Source organism: Lutjanus erythropterus, chromosome 17 (genome assembly GCF_056507025.1).
Source record: "Lutjanus erythropterus isolate fLutEry1 chromosome 17, fLutEry1.hap2, whole genome shotgun sequence".
Classification (NCBI taxonomy): Eukaryota; Metazoa; Chordata; class Actinopteri; order Lutjaniformes; family Lutjanidae; genus Lutjanus; species Lutjanus erythropterus.
Window position 1 is genome coordinate 11,127,156 of NC_139333.1, and position 22,886 is coordinate 11,150,041.

Here is a 22,886-nt window from a genome sequence, read left to right on the forward strand (position 1 = left end):
ACAAGGGGGACAAGTTGATTGGACAGAAACCACCGTGTTTATGGCAGTGAAGGGGAGAAGGGCAGAGCAGCGTGTATAGCGGATATAAACAGTGGAGGCTAATTGGCCAGGTGAGCAGGTGAGGAACCCGAGAAGGAGGCGGCTGGCTGCGGAAACATTTGATCCGCCGACAGGTTGGAAACTCAAGCATCCGTCGGCGCGTCCACACCGGCCTATATAAGACCGAGCCAGCTGTGACAGGACACCACAAAGCCTTATCTGCTGCTGCTGCTGCTTTGGACCTGGACGGAGAGGACACCCAGCCAACAGCGGTGAGTCCCACAGCTGCACCCGGGGAGAATACAGGTGTTGGCCAGGTGTGCTATCTGCCTGCTCCGTCAGGCTTGGCGGGAAGCGGAGCAAGCAGTCAAACTGTAGCCTGTATTCTCTTTTTTTTTCTCTTTCTTTTTCTTTTACTTTTTCAGCGTTTTATACTTTTTAGTTGTGTTTAGCCTGCAGTTCTCTGTTGGTCTATTCACAGCATTTTGCCACTAAATCCTCCAAACTACAACTGAAAAGACAAATTCAGCAAAGAATGACTTGATAAAGGATGCTCTGTACTGTTGAACAAAGAAAAGAAAACTTGAGAAAAGTCAATGAAGTGAAAGTGAATAATGGTTCATTTTCAATCAAATCCAAAGAAGAAAAATAGACTAAATTATCTCAACAAAACATTATAGATCAGCAAAACTCCTTTAGTTTAAGACAGTTGCCTTGAGGCTTTCTCAACTTTTGTTTTACATTTATTTTGATTTGTTTTCAGTTCACTAAACATTTAGTCTTCTATAAGCCAGTTCTGATGGTAAACATAACAAAACATACTAAACACAATACATACTGTAAAAGCAAGATAATATCTGAACGTAGGGCTGCAGCTAATGATTATTTCATTATTGATGAATCTGCTGATTATTTTGACATTTTCATTGTCCAAAGCCCAAACTGACGTCTTCAAATGATTTGTTTCTTTTGTCCAACCAACAGTCCAAAACCCAAAGACTGTTCATTTATTCGTCATTCATTTTAAATGACACAGAAAAGCTGCAGATTCTTATATTTAAGAAACTAGAACCAGCAAATGTTTGACATTTTTGCTCGAACAAATGATTAATCGATTATCAGCCAGTTTGTTTTCGATTAATCAAAAGCAACAGGGAGCAGCAGAGGGAGGAGGAGGAAGGGAGGAGAATCTATATTTGTTTGGAAAGTGAGGGAGGATGTTCCAATTTTTTATGATACCAGATTCATACTTTTTTCACTCATTCTGTGGCAAAAAGTCCATGAGCACCGACAGAGTTGTCATCATGGACCCAGCTGACTCATTTGGTGGCTTTAGGTCTTCAACCCTTTAACCCCCTAATCTTCATTCAAAATTGGGATGTGGCTTTTCGTTTATGTTAATTTATTGTTTTATTTAAAACATAGACAGTTTAAACTAACTGTATAGCAACAGATTTAGCACAATGCTAATTTCCATCTGTTTTCCCTCGATGTGTAAACAAGGTGTATATTGTTATATATAACATAATTACACCTGCAGGAGAGACCAGTAAACATTCAGGGAGGCACAACCAGACTTTAATGACAGTGTGACTGTCTTTACATTTTTTCATGCTGTTAGCATGAATTGTGCAAGGGATCAGGGAGCTAAAGTATCTTATAAAATAAAATAAACAAACATGAGTTACAAACAAGGAATGTTCAAAGCTCAAGAAGCTGTATATTTCAGTAGTACTGCAGTCATGATATGACTTCTTTTTTCTTTTTACTTTTTTTTTAATGTGCAGTGCCTCTTTATACTTATTGCTTTGGAAAAGAAAAATGTTATCAACTCTCTTGACAATTTTGCTATTTTAATCAAAAAGAATATGAAAAAGTATCCACACCTTGACAATTTTTGTACAGTCCCTAAGTGACAATCATCTTGCACAACTCAGCCAAGCCAGTTTAAGTAGTTCAGGGGCAGCAAATAGCCTCAGTAATTATGAGGCCGCCAGGGGAAATCCAGAGGTCTGAATCAGGCATATATTATAACATGATTATTTGTGAAGTGAAATACATTTTAAAACACTTAAGCACAAAGCTGTTTGGAATTTGCCAAAAATATATGCAAGTTTGTCACTGATATGTATATGTATGTATGTATATATATATATATTTATATATTTCTTTTTTTTTTTTTCCCTGACAACTCAAGCATATTTTGCCAAACAATCACCACTGGATTTTGATGGGATCATAATATTAACCTAAATACATCTGCAAATGCAAAACAGGTTAATCCAGACTGCGAGCAAATCTCATTGCCAGATGCAGGTGAAGAAAACGTCTGTGCGTCTGTGTGTGTTTGTGAATAATTTACTTTTCTTTGCTTTTCTTTGACCCCACAGGACCAACATGTCACTCACCTCCATCCTTTCAGCTGAGGCCATTGAAAATGCTGTCAAGGACTGTCAAGGTAGCATCTCCCCACACACAACCACACACACACACACACACACACACACACACACACACACACACACACACACACACACACACACACACACACAGGACCAAGCCCAACCTTACCAATATTTGAAACTGCTCATTATTCATGTAAATGCATGCAAGCATATCATGCAAAATACATGACTAGTCATCATTATAATGGATCCCAGGATCAATATCTGTAACTTTAACTAAATTCACTCCTAATTATGATAAAATGCACAATAACATCCTCTTACAAAAGGTGCATAATCTTCTCTAGGGCTGTATTGTTTCCTATAGTCATATCCAGCTTTAACTGAATGGTGATGAAATCTGATTTTGAAAAGGTTTTCAATCATCTTGTCTGTTTTAGTGGAGGCATGTGTCTGCTGGACTTAAAAGATAAAAAAAAGAAAGTCTAGAAAATCTGCCACCTGGACAGCAGCCAGACGCTGTTTTAATCTCCACGTCAGCTCCCAACCCGGTGAACATCGTGGGTCAGCTCTAACTCTGTTCTTGTTTCTGTTCTTTTCTGTTTTTGTTTATTTTTTTTATATCTATGCTTGGTTATGTGTTTTCAGCTCCGGACTCATTCTGCTACAAAAAGTTCTTCCAGCTGTGTGGCCTGTCCTCAAAGACGCCCCAGGAAGTCAAAGATGTCTTCCGAATCCTCGATGACGACAACAGCGGCTACATCGAGGAGTCTGAGCTCAAGTGTGTGAAACAGTCATACTTAGATAGTTAGGATGTATGATCTATATTCTAAAAGCTCTCTCTGAGATAGTGTGTCAAAATGCTGGAATTTTTCACTTTAATACAATAACTTGAAAAAATCAATATTTACTACTGCTTTATCAATACTACATTTTTATAAATAAGGTTGTCAAAGGGTTCTTCTTGAGGAACTGAGGTTATGAAAATATTAACCATCATTCAGTTTCACTTGAATGAGTTTTCATGAGAATAATTTTTGAAATACAATTGTTGGGGGCTTTCTAAAACTCACAGCTTCAAGTTCGTCTAAAGAAGAGAAGTAAATTATTTCAACAAAAGATTTGTAGTTGGTAAAAGTTTTTCAAAACTTGAGAGTTTGAGTTGGGCTCAAAACACGAAAATCTGCAGTAAGTTGCCTTGATTTTATTTTTCTCAACTTTTTCATATCTACAGTGTTCTATTTAGAACCCATTTTGAACCACATAGTTGGTTGTACTTAGAAGGTGAAAATTCTGGATCAAACCACCGTACATACACCATAGGAGGGTTCTCTGTAGAACCTCTCACAGGGGGGCTTTGGGTGAATCTTTTCAATCTTTTCACAGAGGATTCCAGGTATAATCCTTTATGTTGTGTTCTAGTTAGAAAGCCTTGAAAGGTTTTCAAATGAAACCTTTACAGGTTCTTGGAGGAAACAAAAAGGGGTCTCTTGAGGGGACAAGCCAACGAACCCTTTTTAGTTCTAGTAAGCACCTTTATTTATAAGAGTGTACAGAAAATGAGAATTGAAAGCCTTTCAAATATTCAAAATCACTATGCATCTATAAATCAGTATTTTTGACAACACTTCTCTGAATCTCAGTACTTTACTGGGATACTGATAAATACTTAATCTCCTGCATGTTTACTGGTATTTTCCTCCTGATGCTGTAATTCTTCTGTGCTTCGGTTCACTGTGAATCTCTCACTATCATTTTCATCTAAAATTGTTTGTCCTGAGTTTCAGAGACAACTTGTATGTATTTGTGTGTGTCTGACAGAAAGAGAGATTTAGTGCAACAAATCACACAGTTGTATTATTGGGTTGGCACCATTAAGCTCTCTCCTAATAATCCACTATGTTGTTATTGCATTTTTGTTATGTAATTCACCTTTGTTTTATTGTGTGACCAGAGCTGAGGGTTGACTCGATTTAGAAATCGGTGTGCTTACGTGTTTTTAAATGCGCGTCTGCATGCCTCACTGTGTGTGTGTGTGTGTGTGTGTGTGTGTGTGTGTGTGTGTGTGTGTGTGTGTGTGTGTGTGTGTGTGTGTGTGTGTGTGTGTGTGTGTGTGTGCGTGTGTAGGTTCTTCCTGCAGCGGTTCGTCCCCGGGGCGCGGACACTGACCGAGGCAGAAACCAAGAGCTTTATCTCAGCAGCTGATGATGACAGTGATGGCAAAATTGGAGCAGATGGTTGGTATCTGATTTCTCAGATTGTATTTTGTGCAAACGCATGATGTAGGCAAAAATGAGCTCACTGGTTGGACTAAATCTTAGTGGGTGGAGTCAACAGTAACCACAGCCTGTGTCATCAGAGGAGAGCCAGCTAACTTTATGCTGCCTAGAGCACTTTTAACTTACTGCAAAAAAAAAATCACAATGCAATTCTCTTCAGACATTGCTGCACTTGTCTCTATTAAGGTTTAGAGTTCTGGTTTGGTATTTTCTGGTTCCCTCACTGATGTCCTCCGGCTGCTCAGCTTCAACTTACAACTACTTAAATTACAGAGCTTTTCTGATAGCTCTCCAGATAGCTTTAGCTTCCTTTTCGGTAAATTAGTTGACTGTAGCTGTCAGCTGTTAGCTGACATTAGCTGATAACAGAAGCTCAGTGGCCTTCCAGTCACTGAGATAAACACAGCCTCCAAGACCGTCAGGGAGCACAGTACAGTTTCCTGGGCTGGGCTAGCATTGCTAACTGAGGGTGCTGAGAGCCAAATCCAGCAAGAAACCCACCTTGGTATTGTAGCCTATTCCTGTTTCATAAGTGCTTGTTTGGTGCAGAGAGTGCTTGAAATTATATCAGTATCTTGAAGATCTTTGTTTAGTCATTTTGTGTTCATCATTGTAGAATCTAGGGTGGCACAAGTTAATTGAAATGTTAACAAACTCACAATATGACAAAGTGTAATATGCAAATCGCAGAAGCTGAAAATGTGAAGGAAAATGAAGCACAAAACAGCGTTATAATGAAGTTAGTGAATGATGTTGCAATCAAAAGTCAAAGGTAATTGCAATATGATTTTTTCTTAACATATCTTGCTGCCCTTCCTAGAAACCATCTGCACTGATGCTATCAGTCGTGACCTCTAGAGTCTTGTCCCAGTTTCGCCTATTGTCCAATTACCAGCAATATCTGAGCTCAGCCGTCTTACATAATAGGACAAAGGATTTGGACGATCAAAAAAGGGATTTTTTAGTCTGTGCTTCTCTCTATTTTACAGCGTCAGTCATACATGTATTGGTACTGCATTTGCTTGATTCTGTGATGTTGAATGAAAGGCAAAGGAGGAGGCATGTGGTTTACAATTCATGGCCATTTTGACATGTTTTTGTCTCTCTAGAATTCCAGACTATGGTCCTGTCCTGAGTTTCACAAAGAACTCAAGTCTTCAGGTCGTCAGTCCTCCTCTCACCTCTGGAGTCCTCTGGTCCCAGCTTCCATTCCCACTGATTTCTTTTGTTTTCTACTAAATTCTGTGTGCGCTCATTGTTTTTGAAGGACCTTTTGTCCATTTAAAGACAACACACCTTTAATTTGTCTTTCCATTGTGTTGGCTCATGTTTTCTTTTCTGTGTACACCCCTCCTCTGACAATCAATGAGATGAATAAACATGTGGAAACATACATCGCCTCTTTATGGTTTATCTTTTCTTGAAATATGTAAGATGGATAAACTGCTATAAAAATCATTCCTCATATTATATTCCAGCAGAAGAAATGATTTATGTGCAACAATAATTCATGAATGTACTGAAGCTGATTCCCAAAGAGCATGAACCACATGAATAAGAGCAGGGTATTACAGAGTATTAAAGCATGATGGGATTAGTTAACAGTGTTGCTTGTCTGAATATGACAGCCAATGAAACTACTCATTGCAAAGTTCTATTTTTTTTTACCTATTATACAATATTTGATTGATATGAAGTTCTTCAAATACAAACACAGACTCATCAGACAGGTTGATAATTTAATATTCAATAACTCTGACCGAACCAAATCTAACTGACATCACTATTACAACAAAAACAGAGAACAAATCTGACTTTTCAACTGATCATTTATCAAAAAGCAATAGAATACATTGGCTTCTATAGAGCATTTTGCCTAAGAATTTAAGTTAAATGCTTTGGTGTAATCCGTGAAATCAGATATTATCATAGCCAATATTTATCGGCATAGAATAATAAATAATGGCATACATTTCCCATCATTGGCCAATAGTTTATCAGGCCTGAGCCTCAGTGCAGACTGATGTTGGTGAAGATGTAGCTCATGACTATATGTAATGTGTAATCCATAGACCATCAATTTAAATGTTTAGAATTGAGCAAATGGATTCAGCATTAGTTCAGTCAGGGGTTTTATGGTTTATATTGGTTTATGAGTAAAAAAAATGAGGTATAAATCATAAGTGGGGTCAGCATGAAAGTAAATGTTCTCCCCATTGTTCTCCTTTGTCTCAAATATACTAAAGACTAAGGCCTCCCAGATGTATATAATATAAAATAGACCTCTCAAATCATTGGATGGTTCACAAGGCTGGCTGAGATTAGCTTAAGTGTGGCATCATTGTGTCAGCGTGCAGTAAAGAGCTGTAAGAGGATATAATTATATGCAAGGCCAAAGATGTTTAGGTGTATGTATGAGGCCAAAAATATAACCATTTAAATAAAAATCTTTTTTTTTTTTTTTTTTTTTTTTTTATTAACTGAGTAACATATCAGTCACTGTGACTTTGGCTGGGAAAATGTAAACACAAGCTCATTTCATCTGATGTCACAGAGACGAAATAACTGATCTTCTTTCTCATGGTCTCGTTAGCTTTGTCATTGTTATTTTGATGTTTCGTAACCAGTTATAAACTATTTTGAGGAAATTTTTAATTGAAATTAACAGTCACAATAATCCTCAGTGTACAGTAAAATGAGGACTAAAACCTCTGCAGACGAGTATATGTCATGAGACCTGACTGACACCCAACACTAAGTGAAGCTTAAAGGATCAATTCAACCGCAATTCAAAAATGTATATTTCTCCTCTGGCCTCTCACTGTGAGTGTAAGTAGTGTTACTACTGAGTTTGTCTTGATGTGAGATGCCAAGTTTTTGAGAGAATTCATTTTCCAGAATTCATGACCTGGTTACTCACTTTGCAAAAGCTTATGCCACAATTGGTAGACAGATAAAGAGGTCTACAGGGGAGATGAAAAATATTTTCACTTTGGGGTGAACTCTCCCTTTAAACCAAATATTATCGTATGAACACACATCACTGCAGAATCCAAGCACATTTAGTGACCCAGAAGTTATTCAACAGATTCTAACACCTTTTGCTCTCTGGCTGGACTAGGAACCTTTATTTGGCTTGAAATCGATTTCACCCGAACAGCTGAACTTGTGACACCGCGCTGTCAAAAAACAGGAAGTTAAGAATGTGAAGTATAATGCGGCATCTCGTCTCATTGATCTCATTTCCTCGTTTTTTATTTTTATTTACGCAACCTACAGCCACGAGCAGCTGGACGTGTTGGGTTTATGCTCTGTAAGGTGAGTGTTGGCGTCGTGTGACCGTCACGGTTCACTAAGTTTTTTTTATCTCCGCTTGAATCTCTGCAAACACAACTCTGCTGCTAGCACAGCCAGCTAACAGGCTAGCTGCTCACAGTGGCTTAACGTCGGCTGGTTGCTGGCTTCGTAACAATTAAAGTAACGCTACTTGAAGTAGTTTTACTCATTAACTTACAGAGCCACAGATGACACTCTGTGTGCTTAATTCATTGAGTCATAATTTACAAAAACAGCTAAGTTAGCTAATGTGAAGGGGCTCAGCTCTCAGACTTCACCCGGCTTAATGACAGCAGTTAGCGTTACGTTGCTAATTGTAAAGTATCGTGTGTACACAGTGACAGTGACAATATGCACAACAAGTAAGAAACAGACGTACCTCTTAGAAGAAGCAGCTATTCAAGTACTGTATTGAAGTAAAAACAAACATTCTAAACTTTGTCCTTCAATTTAACTGAATTTATTTTACTTTCAAGACCTTCATAAACTCGTAAATGAATAAGATAGCTGACACTCTAGTGTTGTTGGACCAGCAAAACATCAATGTATTGTTCATATGTTAATATATTCATAAATCATTGAGGAGTCTTTTATCCAGAATGAGTACTTTTGCGTTTTTTTCTGCTAGAAGTTGATTTCAGCTTCCAGCATAATTCATTAGACGCACATAGCTAAACTTGAAGCAGTCTACGACAACCCTGCAGTAATAACTCCCGTCTTCAAGTTGAGTGTTTGTTGTAACTGTTTTAAATCAATTATTATTTAAGAAATACTTTTTGAATACATTTTGAATGATCGCAGGCGCTGCAGTTTTTTTTGATAAGGGAAACGTGCAACAAAACATCATTATAATTAAATGCTGTAGAGCTGCAGACATGCCCTGCAAATCTCGTTGTAAGAAAAGATGGTTATTTGGAAACAAATGCCATATCATTATGACTTTGTAGTTTTTTCTGTGAAAATGAAAAATGTGATGCTAAAAAATTATCCTTCTCACTTACTGTGAATCATAAAGCAGTCACAGTATCTGTCAAAATAATTGCAATATGATTTATTTATCTATTTTCTTTTTACCATTTTATCCACCCTACCCTAACTCTGCTAAAGGTTGCATTTACCTAAACCCAGTGCAGTCTAATACAGCAGCCCTGTAATAATAACTCCCACCTTGATGAAGGTTAAAATGTTAAGTTGTTGCTAAAACTGTACATCCATTTTTGAGATCATTGTTAGTGAATCCTTTTGCCTTATACTGATAAATGTATTCATCACAGTTATAATAGTAAACTGTTGTGTGTATATTTTAGTTTTATGCAAAATAGAGAATGGGATTTTTCTTCCAATGTGATACTGCTAGTCATTTTTGCCTTACAGTTTTCATTTTGATTAAAGAAAAAAATGATGATGTGATATTTGTTGGGGTCTGTACCAAATAAACATGTTTTCTTTCATCTGAAGAACATTTTAAGGCCAGGGTGTCTGTGCAGCACTACGGTACTTCATGTTGTGCTGTTTTCTCACACATTTTTTCTTTTTCAAAAAATTGCTATTTGATCCTGGTTCTGCAATTTGGGTATTACACGTTGCCATATTGCAATTTCAATAATATTACGATTAGGCATGCAGCCCTAATACCAATCAGCTACTGATAACACTGGTGTTTAACTTTCCAGGTTACCAAAATTTAAAATATCTATAGCTTGCTGCTTTGAATTGACTTAATTTATTTTTATGTAGCCTAAACAGGGTGCAAAATAATTCTTTGTCAACCAACCAAATGGCTCTTAAATGTTCAAATTCTACCAGCTAATCAATAGATTACCTTTTTTTGGCTAGTGAGTGAAGCAAATCTACCAGCCACTTGCATATTTTACTAGCATTTGGCGTCTGGCTGGTGCTAATTTTGTGCTCTGAGCCTAATGTAACATGAGGCCAGGGGTTGCTGTGGAACTAAAGCTGAGTGACTGAATGAATGCAACAGTAGCAGAAATACTGAAGTTTGACATTGAGAAGAAACTGTGGTCAGACATCATTGGTAATACCTAGGTCAACAGGAACATTCTGGTTTCTGTATATCAGATTTGTTCATCCCAAGTATAAATGCAGCCTTGCCCTGTCATACATCAACTGCATTTGGTCTGTGTGTGTGTATAATGGTGATTATCTCTAGACTTGTCATGCTAAACTATGCAATGTATTTTTTGTCATTCTGCAGGCACACGGTATGCTAACCAAACTGCCTTTGGAGCAAAGGAAATCCAGACACAAGCTACACTAATGCTGATGATTAGGTAAAGCACACTTGTGTTGTAAACTGAGAGAGATTTAGATGTTTTTGATGTGTTTTGTCAGCTTCTGTTTCTTCAGCTTTCTCTTTTATCTGTTTCAGTCCCAGAATGGCCTCAGGAATGCAAGATAAACAGTACACACCATCTCTGCTCAGTTTTTTCATTTATAACCCTACGTTTGGACCCCGGGAAGGAGAGGTGAGGGTGATAACCAGATAAGCATATATTTTACATTTGAATCTGTTTTTGTCTAACTCTGGCTGGTAGGAAAACATGTTGATAGTGTACATGCATTGCTAATTCAAGGTGTTTTTTTTTTTCAGGAAGAGAAGAAGATTTTGTTTTACCACCCAAGTGATGTGGAAAAGAATGAGAAGATCCGAAATGTGGGCCTTTGTGAAGCCATTGTACAGTTCACAAGGTGAAGAGTTTGGTTCTGTACTTGAAACAAAAGCAGAGTAAAGCTAACAGCAACATTTTACTGACAGGGCTTTTATGTTTTTATTTAGCTTTTTGGCACCTTGCTAAGACTTGGAGTGAATTAAATGTGTTTTCATTATCAATTAATCTGTAAACTATTTTCATGTTAAATTGGTTGGTTTTACATTATCAAAAATACAATAAATGACAAAGAAAAGCAGCAAAGTGTCATTTCTTCGTACCTGAAATATGACTGAACAGGGAAATGTTGCAATAAGTGGCCACACACACACACACACACACACATACAGATACATGTCTAATGTCTGTGAAATTACAAAGTAACAGGCTGGGTATGTCTCCTTCCTTCTCACGGCCATGTCTTCTGTCCTCTAGGACATTCTGTCCAACAAAACCAGCAAAGTCCCTGCACACCCAGAAGAACCGGCAGTTTTTCTTTGAGCCTGAAGACAACTTCTGGATAGTCATGGTACCTTAAAGACTTATTTGTACATTACTTGCTCAGTATTTACTGTAGACTTTGTCGACCTTCTTTGGAATGTCTTTAGCTTTAACTCTCTAATCCTCTTTCATCCAATATTTGTATTTCTGATTCTCCCCTCAGGTTGTTCGAAACCCAATGATCGAAAAACCAAGCAAAGATGGTAAACCTCCCACGGTAGAATATCAGGAAGAGGAAATACTTGTGAGTAAAGAGAGATACTCATCAACATCTGTCTTTCTTTCATTGAATAGTGTCAGTTTAAAGTTTTACTTACCCTGTGCTCTTGCCTCTGTAGGACACTGTTTATGGGGCTGTGGTAAGACAATGCTACAGTATGTACAAGGTGAGTGTGTACCCAGAATGTTTTAGGAATTAGGAGTCCTCCTCTCCTTGGAGAGAGCAATATTTGGCTTATATAATGGTGGCTTCCCGTCAGGAAAGGCTGTCTGGCAGCAAAGTAAAGCAGGAAATTATTCTAAATATAGAATAAACTTAAACTAATATTGTTTTTTTTCCTGCAAGACCTTTTTTAAGTAACTAAAGTGCATTTTTTGCTGACACCGACCACAGCAGTACATTGCCTAGCTTCTGTGCAGACTCTACTCTCTGCTTCTCTAAACAGGGGGCGTGTCGGCCGCCATTTACTGTAGTTTAATACACTAGCTATCAATAAGTACCTCATACAACCCCACTTTCGATAATCTGAACTATCCCTTTACGGCCTTTGTAATGCAAGAATGATCTTGTAACAGTGATTATTGTCTTTGTTTTGTAGCTCTTCAATGGAACATTTGGCAGAGCAATGGAAGCTGGCGGAGTGGAGATGCTCATTCAGAAGCTTGAAAAGTTCTTCTACAGGGTAAAAAGCTCTACATACAGTCTTCTTCTTTTTAGCACCATATCATTCACTTTTTTATTTCATGCCATGCATATGTTGATTTTGCTTTGACAGCATGATTCATTTATATTTGATGATGTGCACACAGTTGTTTATAAAAAATCAGTTGAGCCTGAAGGCCAATATTTTCACAAGGGAGGGCCTCCACTACTTGTACATGGACGTGCGCTGCGTGTGATTTCTTTATAATTATCTGCCTACATTAGCTGTCTACACCTCATGCTACACTCACCTTGCTGGAATGACAAACACTTATGCAAATATATCAAAAATTCATTTCTAATTAGGGAATACCCTTCTTAGGTTAACACGGGCTTCCCTCTCCAGCATGTAACCTAAAGACGGAGAGAGAGAGAGGCTTTGGTGTGTGTATCATAGGTTGAATGTCAGTCTCTGTCTCAGGATGATGTAAGCGTCTCCACACAGTATTAGTCAGAGAGTTTCTTATTCCCCTGTCTTTATTGCGCTGTAAGCAGGCACTTGTTGGCAGGTAAACTAACTCCTTTCTCCTTTCCTTCTCCTGTGTCTCTGGGCTATCTCCTGTTGTTTTGGCGTGTGTGTGTGTGTGTGTGTGTGTGTGTGTGTGTGTGTGTGTGTGTGTGTGTGTGTGTGTGTGTGTGTGTGTGTGTGTGTGTGTGTGTGTGTGTGTGTGTGTGTGTGTGTTCGTGTTCGTGTTCGTGTTCATTCTGGGGTTTCCAGTATCTGCAGACTCTTCACTTGCAGTCCTGCGACCTGCTGGACGTATTTGGAGGCATCAGCTTCTTCCCACTGGATAAGATGACCTACCTAAAGATCCAGTCGTTCGTCAACAGAGTGGAGGAGAGCCTCAGTCTGATCAAATACACAGCCTTCCTGTATAATGACCAGCTTATCTGGTACAGACCGAACACTTGTTTAAACTGTGTGCTTGTTTTTGAAATCCACCTGTTTCTTACTTAGACTGGGTTGTACCAACAAAGATCAATTTAATCTAAGAATAGTTCTAATCAGAATTTAGCTAAATTGGGTTTATAATGAGTAAATCTAGATGTAAAATTATGCAGGGCTCTTGCACAATTAAAAACTAATGTTTTGTTTAGTAAAAGCCAAGTTAGTAGTGATGTAAACTGAGTTTAGTCAATATGGATGCTGGCTTACCCAAATAAATACATAAAAAAATAAATAAACTTGATTGCTGTCAAGACCTAGTATGTATACAAGAGAAAAGAAAACTGTTGACTTTTGGCTGTATTATCTTACATCGTTTAGCTAGCTAAAACCTCAATAAAATGTCATTGCTAGCCAAAGAGTTAACAAAAGGTCACAATGTTTAGCTAGCTAAAAAGTTAATAAAACCTTATATTGTTTGCTAGCTAGTTTTAAAAGTTAGTTAGCCTGATGTCTTGGCAGAGAAGCTGTAATTATTACCGTGAGAAAAACTTGTCAGCTGAATGAATGGAGCAATATGGCCAACTAATAGAAAATTGCATCATAAAACTCAATTGGGTTGAGTCTGTCCCTTAACCAGAATTCAATTCAAAACAGGTTTAGAGTAAAAAATAAACTGAGGTTTGAAGAGAGTTTTAAATTTAGTCTTTTATAATTTCAAGTTTTAAAGTTTGTTGCAGCATTATTTAAAGTTAAATCATGATTTAATCAGGTTTAAACATGAATCTTTAACTATGCTACCCAGCCTTTATGTGTTAATGTACGATGGGCCTCAACCTTGTACAATGTTACACTTATCTGCAAACATGTGCCAATGTAAAATCCCAGCATTGGTTTCTACAGACACATCATGGCATGCTGGGTAAACAGGGGTGGGTCCTGTAATCCTCTTTGCTGTTAATGTGCTCCCCTGACATGTCAGTTGCCACTTGGCTTGGTGTATAAACACAGGGGATTACACACTCGCTAATGAAATGACTCGAGAGCAGCATGATCTTTCATTGTGAACTGTCAATAGACAAACAGAGGAGCTGTTTAATTATTGTCTAAATTAAGTGTTATTGCTCTGGAGTACTCATTGAACCGTGTTTACAACCACTGCTGAACAGTAACTACAACCAGGAGGCACTTTGTTTTAACATCCAGTCTGTGATGCAGGGCACATTTAGCAGCACGCTGACAAATACTGTACACAGCCACATATTTGCATTTTGGCCGGTTGTGTTGTGAAAGTTAAAAGGTGTAATTTTGTCCCTGTGGCTTGGTCTGCAGGAGCGGACTGGAGCAGGATGACATGAGGATCCTGTACAAGTACCTGACCACTTCACTGTTCCCCAGACACTCTGAACCAGAGGTGAGGAAGTGGGAGAGTATGAGGGGCAGATAAACTAAAAAGCTGTGTGGGAGAAAAACTGAGGATGTGAAGAAAGAACACAGGAGTGGGGATGTTTGTGTGGGATGGAGAAAAGAGGCTCACTGAAGGGCATCTCACAGCATATTTCTCATGGAGACATGACCATCTGCAGTGCTTCGCCCAGGTTAAAACAACTGTAGCATTTAAGTTCTAACATAGTGAACTAACCAAAAGCGGATTCCATCGTCTCTTGCCCTGTTAAACATTTTCATTCACATTCTCAAATTTAACACTTTGAAGATATTTGTATACATGCCAATGTAGACTTGCTGAAGAATATCAGTTACTTTTCAAAATCCACATGAACCATATTGGCATAAATTACTGCACAGCACTTACTTAAAAAGAAAAAACCTCACTTTTAAAGCTGGTTCGCCTTCCAAAACAGTGGTGAAGAATACCAAGAGCTAATGTCAAGAGTTGAGGGTTTTTTTTTTATTAAAACAGAGTTGTGATAAGTTAATTAGTCATGACTGACTGCATATAAAATTAATCAAAACAAGTCCTAATTCCCTCCTAAGTTACCATATCGCTGGCCGCTGACAAGCAATGTAGCATTTAAAATGTTTTTTTTAAATACTTTATGTCCTACACAGTGCTAATTCCATATAAAACACACTGAGGATACATTACATCACTTCCAGGAAACGAAAAATGCATTACCCTCAAAATACGAGTATAGTGAGCTGGAAAGACTGATACCACAACTGTACAAAAGCATTCAAAAGTGCAGTTACATTTAACGGTTAGTGAAAATGTGTGTGTGTGGGGCGCGATGGGGGAGGGAAACAAAGTGACAACATAGAAATTATTCAAGAGCACAGCAGGGATATTCAGTTGGCTTTGCCCTGGGGCCACTTTTGCAAAATGACAGGAGACCAGGGACCTGCTAATAAACAAAGATTAATAGTAATGTTATTTATTGGGTAAAATGAATAAACATATAAAGGCCCATAACTCATCTTCCTTTTACTGATTCTTTATTTTCAAATTAACTGACACATTAAGTTGCTAACTAAATTAATTTATAGTGCAAGTATTTGCACATAAATCAGATATTTTACTGCATTTAACTACAACAGCATTTTAGTTTTAAATGCAACAACATTAAACATAGCCGGACTCTCTTCCATCATGCAATCACTGAAATGCTGGAATGAATCATAAAGATGAGCTGTTCCTACCAGTGACAGAACGAGTAACAAATGCTCTTTTAATGTGAAATGGAAGCTGAAACCCTGACTCTTGGCATTGATAGAGTGCTCCCAATACTTTGCTCCTTCCTGATGATGAAGAATGTAACATGATCTAAAGCTTTTTTTATATTAATGATTCAGACAGAGGTTACAAGACAACTGACCTGAATATGAGATGTGAATATTTCTTTCAGAGCTATGCTTCATATTTTCACTCCAACCCGCTCTCTTCTCCCATTAGCTGGCTGGCAGGGACTCTCCTCTGAGGCCGGAGGTCGCAGGGAATCTGTTGCACTATGGGAGGTAAGTCCCTTATCCCATGTGTACCCACCCTCCCCTGCAGAGTCTAGAGTGGGATTTGGATTTTGTTTAAATGTCAGTGGAATAATGTCCATTATGGACAAGGTCAGTTAAGGACAAGAATGTGTCAAAGAGCGTTCTCTGTTTACATCATGTGTGTTTGTGCTGGCGTCATGTGGTTTCGACCCACTGGCGGTAATGAGCTTTGCTTGCAGCCAACCAAATTATTTAAGGAGGCAACTCCCTTGGCTAGCACTTAGTATTTAAATAAGAGAGCAGAGCAGGGGGTAGAGTATCATCGCACTTTCTATTCAGTTTCAGTGTACATGTGTAACTAGAGAGAGTTTGCTCAAGTGTTTGCTGTCTGACAGAACGTGTGTGTTCATACTGCTTCGCGTAACTTGTTTCTGAAGCTGCAGCAGTAGTCCAAGGCTGACTCCTGGTGACCTGTCATGGGACAGGAAACAGCGTTACAGCATGGATTAGATGGCACAATATAAAGAATACTTGATGAAGGTCAGGAAAATAGTTTCAACTAGGGTAAAGTAAAATAGGATACAGATGCACTCGGAGGTCTGTGCAGGCAGAGCTACACAGGCACATGCAACATGTTGACATGCCTTCAAGCGCAAATGGTTAATATTAAGTGGCATCCTAGGAATCCAGTGTATTAACAGTGCAACAGTGACTCCTTTGTTCAGTGTGTGGTCTTATCTTTAGGAGGAATGAGCAGAGAACAGCTTCTGATCCATTTTAGAACTGAGGAACTAATCTCTTTTAGTTCTTGTACAATTAGTGTGGTGATTGCTTGATTATGTTTGGTTCAGTGCTTCCCACACTTTGGCCCGAGATATCTTGATACTGGCCGTGTTGGTGTGAATACTCAAACCAGGACCTTTCCTCTAGTGCCACCATCAGGCCAAACCTTCCCTCTTGAGCAACACTGTAGATCCATAACAACAAAAATGACATGAAGCCTGACTTTCATACTATTTGCTTTAGATAGTCAGGCTTCCCTGATGATTAATTAGCGGTGAAAAGATATGGCAGTTTAAGAAACAGAAAATAAGTTGCCTTTCATAAACAATTAATTGTTTATTTTTTTGATTTTTTAATTTATTCATTAATGCAAAACAACGAGAATTTACTCACCCACCATCTGTTTTGATGATTGATTAGTCTTTAATGATAAAAGAAAACAAAGAACAGCAGAGGCTGATGGAAATGTTTTTAGTTTTGTAGGAATTTTTATCATTAACCAAAGTCGAATTTTGACCTGCTGGAGGAAAAATCAGGAGGTCACCAAACTTTTTCCAGATAATATCTAATAAAAATGGTGGATTCACATTAAATTTGCTGAGTGCCTCCAAGCTCCCAAGAGGATAAAGTGTTGATTTAATCACTTCTGGGGCCTCTTCCTACACCACCCTCAGGACAAATTTAACATTTTCATTTCCACTTCCCTTTTTTACAGCATTACTAGCATCATTGATATTTTTTTTATATTAAACCCATCATTGAAATATTTACTCAGCCAGGCTGTCCTCTGTTCTCTCCAGATTTTTGACAGGACCCACCAATCTTAAAGATCCAGAGGCCAAATTCAGGTTTCCAAAAATATTCGTCAGCGCAGACAATGGCTATGAGGAACTGCATCTTATTGTTTATAAGGTAAGGCAGAGCTGTTTCGTGACAGTCGATGTACTTAATTATTCATTCATATGCATAATGTTTATGTAGGGGGGAGTTGTTATTCATTTTCATAATCTGTGACTGGAGGATTTGTTTATGAACAGTAGATTTAGGATGAAATATTCCAGTGCTCTATCACACGATATGGATTTTTGGGATTAGACAGCTGAATTTTAAAATGATGAAGTACATCCCACGATGCTCATCATCGCATTAATGTAATTTCTAACCTGTGTGACCTTGATTCTGCATTTAACCTGCACTGATCTGCCGTTTTCCAGGCGATGAGCGCTGCAGCTTGTTTCATGATCAGTGGTAAGTGTGCACTCAGTCATCCACCCACTGAAATGATGGAGTTGACTTTCATTTCCCTTTTCCTGGTTAATTTATCTTGGTATAATTTAATATTTTGGCAGTGCTGCTCCTGATATAAAGCTAAAATATGACTTTTCCTTCAGCTCATGTCCAATTATGGTTTACTGTTTTCTGTCCTTCGTCTCTTTCCAGCCTCTGTGGAGCTGACGAGGGACTTCTGTGAACAGTTGGACGCCTTGGTGGGCCCTCAGCTCACTCTGCTGGCCTCTGACATATGTGAACAGTTCACCATTAACCGACGGATATCTGGGTCAGTTAAGAATCCACCATTCTCCTAATTAACAATATCTCTGGTTGCTGTTGGCAACTGTTTTGAAGAATTTATTAATTTTTTGAGTAATTTCTCAGATTTCAGCTTCCAGCTTCTCAAGTGTTTTTTTAGTCCTCTTTGACAGTAAATTGAGTATTTCTGGGTTGTGGACAAAACAAGACATTTAAATTTAGTAATTTAGTTTTAGGGGTTGTTCGGGGTCACAAGGGCAGGAGACAAAATCAATTAAATGAAGTCATGTGATTAACAGTAGCCATGTTGGGTGTCATCAGTTTGCAGCCAGTCCTTTGTATTAACTCTGCCAGGCTGGCAGCGATAGATGAGATTTTAAAACACAGGATATCGTCAGGTCACTACTTAGGGGTAACTCAAGCAGCGTGGTTTTAAAGACTGGCATCCTGGCACGCTCTCCTTTAACCCCGGCAGTTAGCTTCAGATACGTCCTCGTCTGTAATCCAAGACCGGACTCCCAGGCTCGGGCAATTTGATGGGCTCCTTTTTTAATCACCCTAGTGAAGAATCCCCTGAATAAATGATGCTGTCCCAAATTCCTCTGCTGGCATTCAGGTCTGTGTCCTGGTTTGGCCTGCTGGAACTGTAAATAATTAGATGCAGCACAGATAGAAATCAGTTGTATGTCCTGTTTGAATGCATAGATGCACTCATCCAGAGATGCAATTACAGTGTTGTTGTCAGGTAAGCTGTGCTAAAAACTCACCTTAACATGGGTGGACAATGGAGTAGGTTTAATTAAAATGAACAAGTGGCTTTTTGGTGGATGTTATCATCCAGAGTGATTTGCCTCACTGTATCATGTATTAATAATGTGTATTTACAGAAGGGTTTACTCCAGAGAGACCTGAACGAAATTGTGCCAGTAGTGTAGCAGACCAGACAGAACCAACTACTACGCTTACATTTTTTTTACCTCATTCCAAAAAAGACTATATCCCTACTAAGCTGTATACATGGATAATGAAAATGAATATTCCACTAATATTCCATAATCATGAAAAAAGACTGTCGCTAACTATGAAAAAAATCAATTGAGCAAATAGTATTAAAAAGAGTATCAGTGAGTATTGGTATAAATAAAAGCCTAACAATGCCCATCCCACCCAAAAATGCTCCTAAAACCCGAGTAATGTTGTCATATCCCATCTTAATCACACAATGCTACGTTTGGAATAAAGCCCAATCAGGAATATCTGAACAGAATATGCTGTTTACACGGATCATTTTGCCCCAAAGAGCTGAAGCGCTGAAGACGCCAATTTTGCCCTACTTTTTTATCACTGTCAGCTTCTTCGATTTTGTGTCCATTCAGGCCGGAGAAGGAGCCCCAGTTTAAGTTCATCTACTTCAACCACATGAACCTGGCAGAGAAGAGCACCATCCACATGAGGAAGACTGCCAGTGTCTGCCTCACCTCTGTCCACCCTGACCTCATGAAGATCCTGGGAGACATCAACTGTGACTTCGCCAGGTACAGCAGAGACCGCTGGCTTCAGTTGTACTTGGTGCCATCGTTGGCCATCCAGCTAGAAACAAAAGACTAGACACAGTCTATTATTAGCACGTTTCATCCGGATGTCAAATCAGTGTTGATGGTAAATCTAGTCAATTGAAGCAATAAATTCCTCAGTGTGTGCTATACCAACTGAGAAAGCAGAGTTCTCCTACTTATGAAGCAGTGCCTACATGTACCAGGATGCATTGCAGGCAGGTTTGTGACTCCTACACTAATGTTGCCACGTATCACCACTTTAGTTTTTACTTTGATGTTGTTTATGGTTTGACTTGACACCTATAGTTATTACTTTGTTGACTAAAATATACCAAAAAGTGCCAAAAGTACTCATCAAGCACTCCGCCTGGCTATCCAGAGGAGGAGTCTAGAAACTGAAGAAACTAAGACTAGAAGTGTAGTTCTTCCTAAACACCAACTGCACTGGATGGAAGAGGAATAGCAGATTTTGCAGCAGAAGAACTCCTGTTTTCTCAGCACGCACTTGAAGAATGTATTGCTTCAGTTAACTGCCTTAAAACACTGACTGGATATCGACATGAAAAGAAACAGATTTTCCCTTTAAGGAAACTTTAGCTTTCATGTTAGTAGTCATGTTTCCATCAACATATTTTATGCTCATTTATAAATATCTCCTCTGAAAAACCTGAAATGGAAACGGCAGTGATGCCTAATGGGAGATGAAAACACAAGTAGTGAACATTTAAATCATATCTGTTTCTGTTCTGAGAGAAGAAGATGACCCTGCTTCCACTCTTCTTTTCTGATGGAACTAATGTTTTTTTTTTTGGACCTTGGCAAAAGTTTGCTTCCATTTTGCTTTAAATTAGACGGAAACACAGCTCCTGTCAGTAAAGGGGCAGTGCCGTAAAAAGTTACCACAACAGCTTGAGGCTAATAAAACTATCTCCAGCTTTCAGACCTCACAAACCACAAGTCCAGGAAAGAAAATGTGTAAACAACAAACTCTCAATCTTTCCCTCTGGATATCAGCGCAGCTGTGTCACTTTCACACATAATGTGATGCCCCAGGGGACTTTGTAAACTCTCTCTCGTCATGAGACTGCAGTCATGTGAGAGTCCTGTTTCTAGTCTGTAGGACAGACGGTGGCATCGACATTCATACAGTTCATTTAAAAAAATTTTTTTTTTCTAGAGGGGCAACTCTTGTGGCAGGCATAGTGAAAAAAGAACATTATAGACAAACGCCGACCACATGGCACACATACAACAGTGACAATACAAAATTGACAACATAAGAGAATATCAAACCCTGGCTTAAAAAACAATTAAATGCCAAAAAACACCAAACAAACAACTATGCAGAAACCAGCTAGTCGTCACGTGAGGAGTGCCCTCGGCCTCAGTGAGGTTTACCATTTATGCAAGTATCAATATCAGTTCCTCTTTTTGTGCAGATGTTGTATAGAAATTCTTACCTTGTCAGCACACACAAATACTACTGTACTAATGTGGAATTCAGTGTTTTATTATTTGCATGGTTTCCACAGATCATTAAAAAAATGCAATCATGTGAATTTTAGACCTGGAAATATCTTAATTTTAATTTAGAGAGGTCTTGGACTATGAAGTTGAGCTTAAATTAACTTCAGTCTTGATTTTAAATTTGTTTTTGTGAAAAAAATGTATTGCTCATACATACAATCAACATGTAATTAATAACCACTAATGCATACTATGCAGCCCGGTCCTAATTTATCAGAGTACACCCTGTAAGTACAGAAAGGACATGAAATGGACATGAAATAGGTCTTAAATTATGTTCATAAGAGTCTCAAAAAGGTCTTTAATTTGTTGAAACCTGCACAAATCTTAAGCAATTTTACATTATGACTTAAAATGGCATTGTAAGGTCTTTGTAGATAAATTTTTAATCAGAAACAAAGAACCTGGTGTAAATGTGATAGCTGCCTTCCTTTAGTGATGCTTAGTTCTTTCTATTTGTCTCCCAGGGTGGATGAAGATGAAGAAATCATCGTAAAGGCTATGACAGACTACTGGGTAGTCGGCAAGAAGTCAGACCAGAGAGAGCTGTACGTGATCCTGAACCAGAAGAATGCCAACCTGATCGAAGTAAACGGTACGTCTCCCCTTGCTGACAGTGACTACATCTGTGTGATTATGGCCACAATACACTATCTGCCATGATAGTTCATCTCTCCTTCACCTCTAATGCCCCTTTTTCTTTTCTCTGTTACAGAGGAGGTCAAGAGGCTTTGTGCGACGCAGTTCAACAACATTTTCTTCTTGGACTGATGCAGCAGACAGACAGAGACTGTTTCAACACACTAAAAACTGTCAGTGTTGCAGGGTATCATGACAGCATCAGCGTAATGCAATAATTGCATCATAAAATAAGAAAAAAATAAATAAAAAGCTCCCTCACCAAGTTTTTTTTTTTAATTTAACCTATAAAAATTGTAATTTTCTCTTGTAATTAAGTGTAAATCCAGATTTTTACTGTACATGTACTTTATTTTCTGTCTTTCTTTGTACATACTCGTAGGGTTTTGTTAACTATTTGTTTGATTTCTTTCAAATTCCAGTTTGTTCAGCCATTTTTTTAATGAACACATCATGACGGTCTCAAATTAATTTAAAAACTGACATGCACAGAACAGTTTACACCAGGTTCTTTTGATGATCAGCGATAGTTTTAAAACAAGATGTCATTATGTCAAAAGTATTGTGGTTTGTAAACAACTGCGCTAACTTTAAATAAATTAAAAAGTCATTTTACTTAGTGTGAGAAATTTCTTTCCTTTTTTTATTTAGCTGAAGATGCCTTCCAAATAGCAACGTCATGTTTATCTGAAATCTGTGTGATTTATTTTTAGATCAGAAGAACAAAACTGGACACAAATTAGAGCATTTAAGTTTTACATTACTCAGCGTGCGTACAAGTGCTGAAAATTTAAGTACTTATTAAAACTTGAAAACAACCCATTAAAATCCAAGTGTGTTCAAGGTTTAAAAGTGTTTAATTTGTCAC

The 22,886-nt window shown here is 38.3% G+C and overlaps 2 protein-coding genes across 2 annotated transcripts; both read left to right on the plus strand.

Annotated features, from left to right (window-relative positions):
- Window positions 1-6,116, plus strand: pvalb9 (parvalbumin 9). Its single transcript, XM_084740129.1, has 5 exons — window positions 1-311; window positions 2,430-2,497; window positions 3,093-3,225; window positions 4,572-4,681; window positions 5,833-6,116. The coding sequence occupies exons 2-5, from the start codon at window positions 2,437-2,439 to the stop codon at window positions 5,856-5,858; spliced, it is 330 nt and encodes a 109-aa protein (XP_084596255.1). The 5' UTR covers window positions 1-311; window positions 2,430-2,436; the 3' UTR covers window positions 5,859-6,116.
- Window positions 6,117-7,893: 1,777 nt separating this feature from the next.
- On the plus strand, window positions 7,894-22,633 carry ccz1 (CCZ1 vacuolar protein trafficking and biogenesis associated). Its single transcript, XM_084740130.1, has 17 exons — window positions 7,894-8,041; window positions 10,275-10,350; window positions 10,449-10,545; window positions 10,671-10,768; window positions 11,164-11,257; window positions 11,393-11,473; window positions 11,568-11,615; window positions 12,048-12,131; window positions 12,870-13,045; window positions 14,370-14,451; window positions 15,949-16,010; window positions 17,567-17,678; window positions 17,981-18,014; window positions 18,207-18,324; window positions 19,673-19,831; window positions 21,847-21,974; window positions 22,095-22,633. Exons 2-17 carry the CDS (start codon window positions 10,337-10,339, stop codon window positions 22,148-22,150), a joined length of 1,443 nt encoding a protein of 480 aa, XP_084596256.1. The 5' UTR covers window positions 7,894-8,041; window positions 10,275-10,336; the 3' UTR covers window positions 22,151-22,633.
- The last annotated feature ends 253 nt before the right edge of the window (window positions 22,634-22,886 follow it).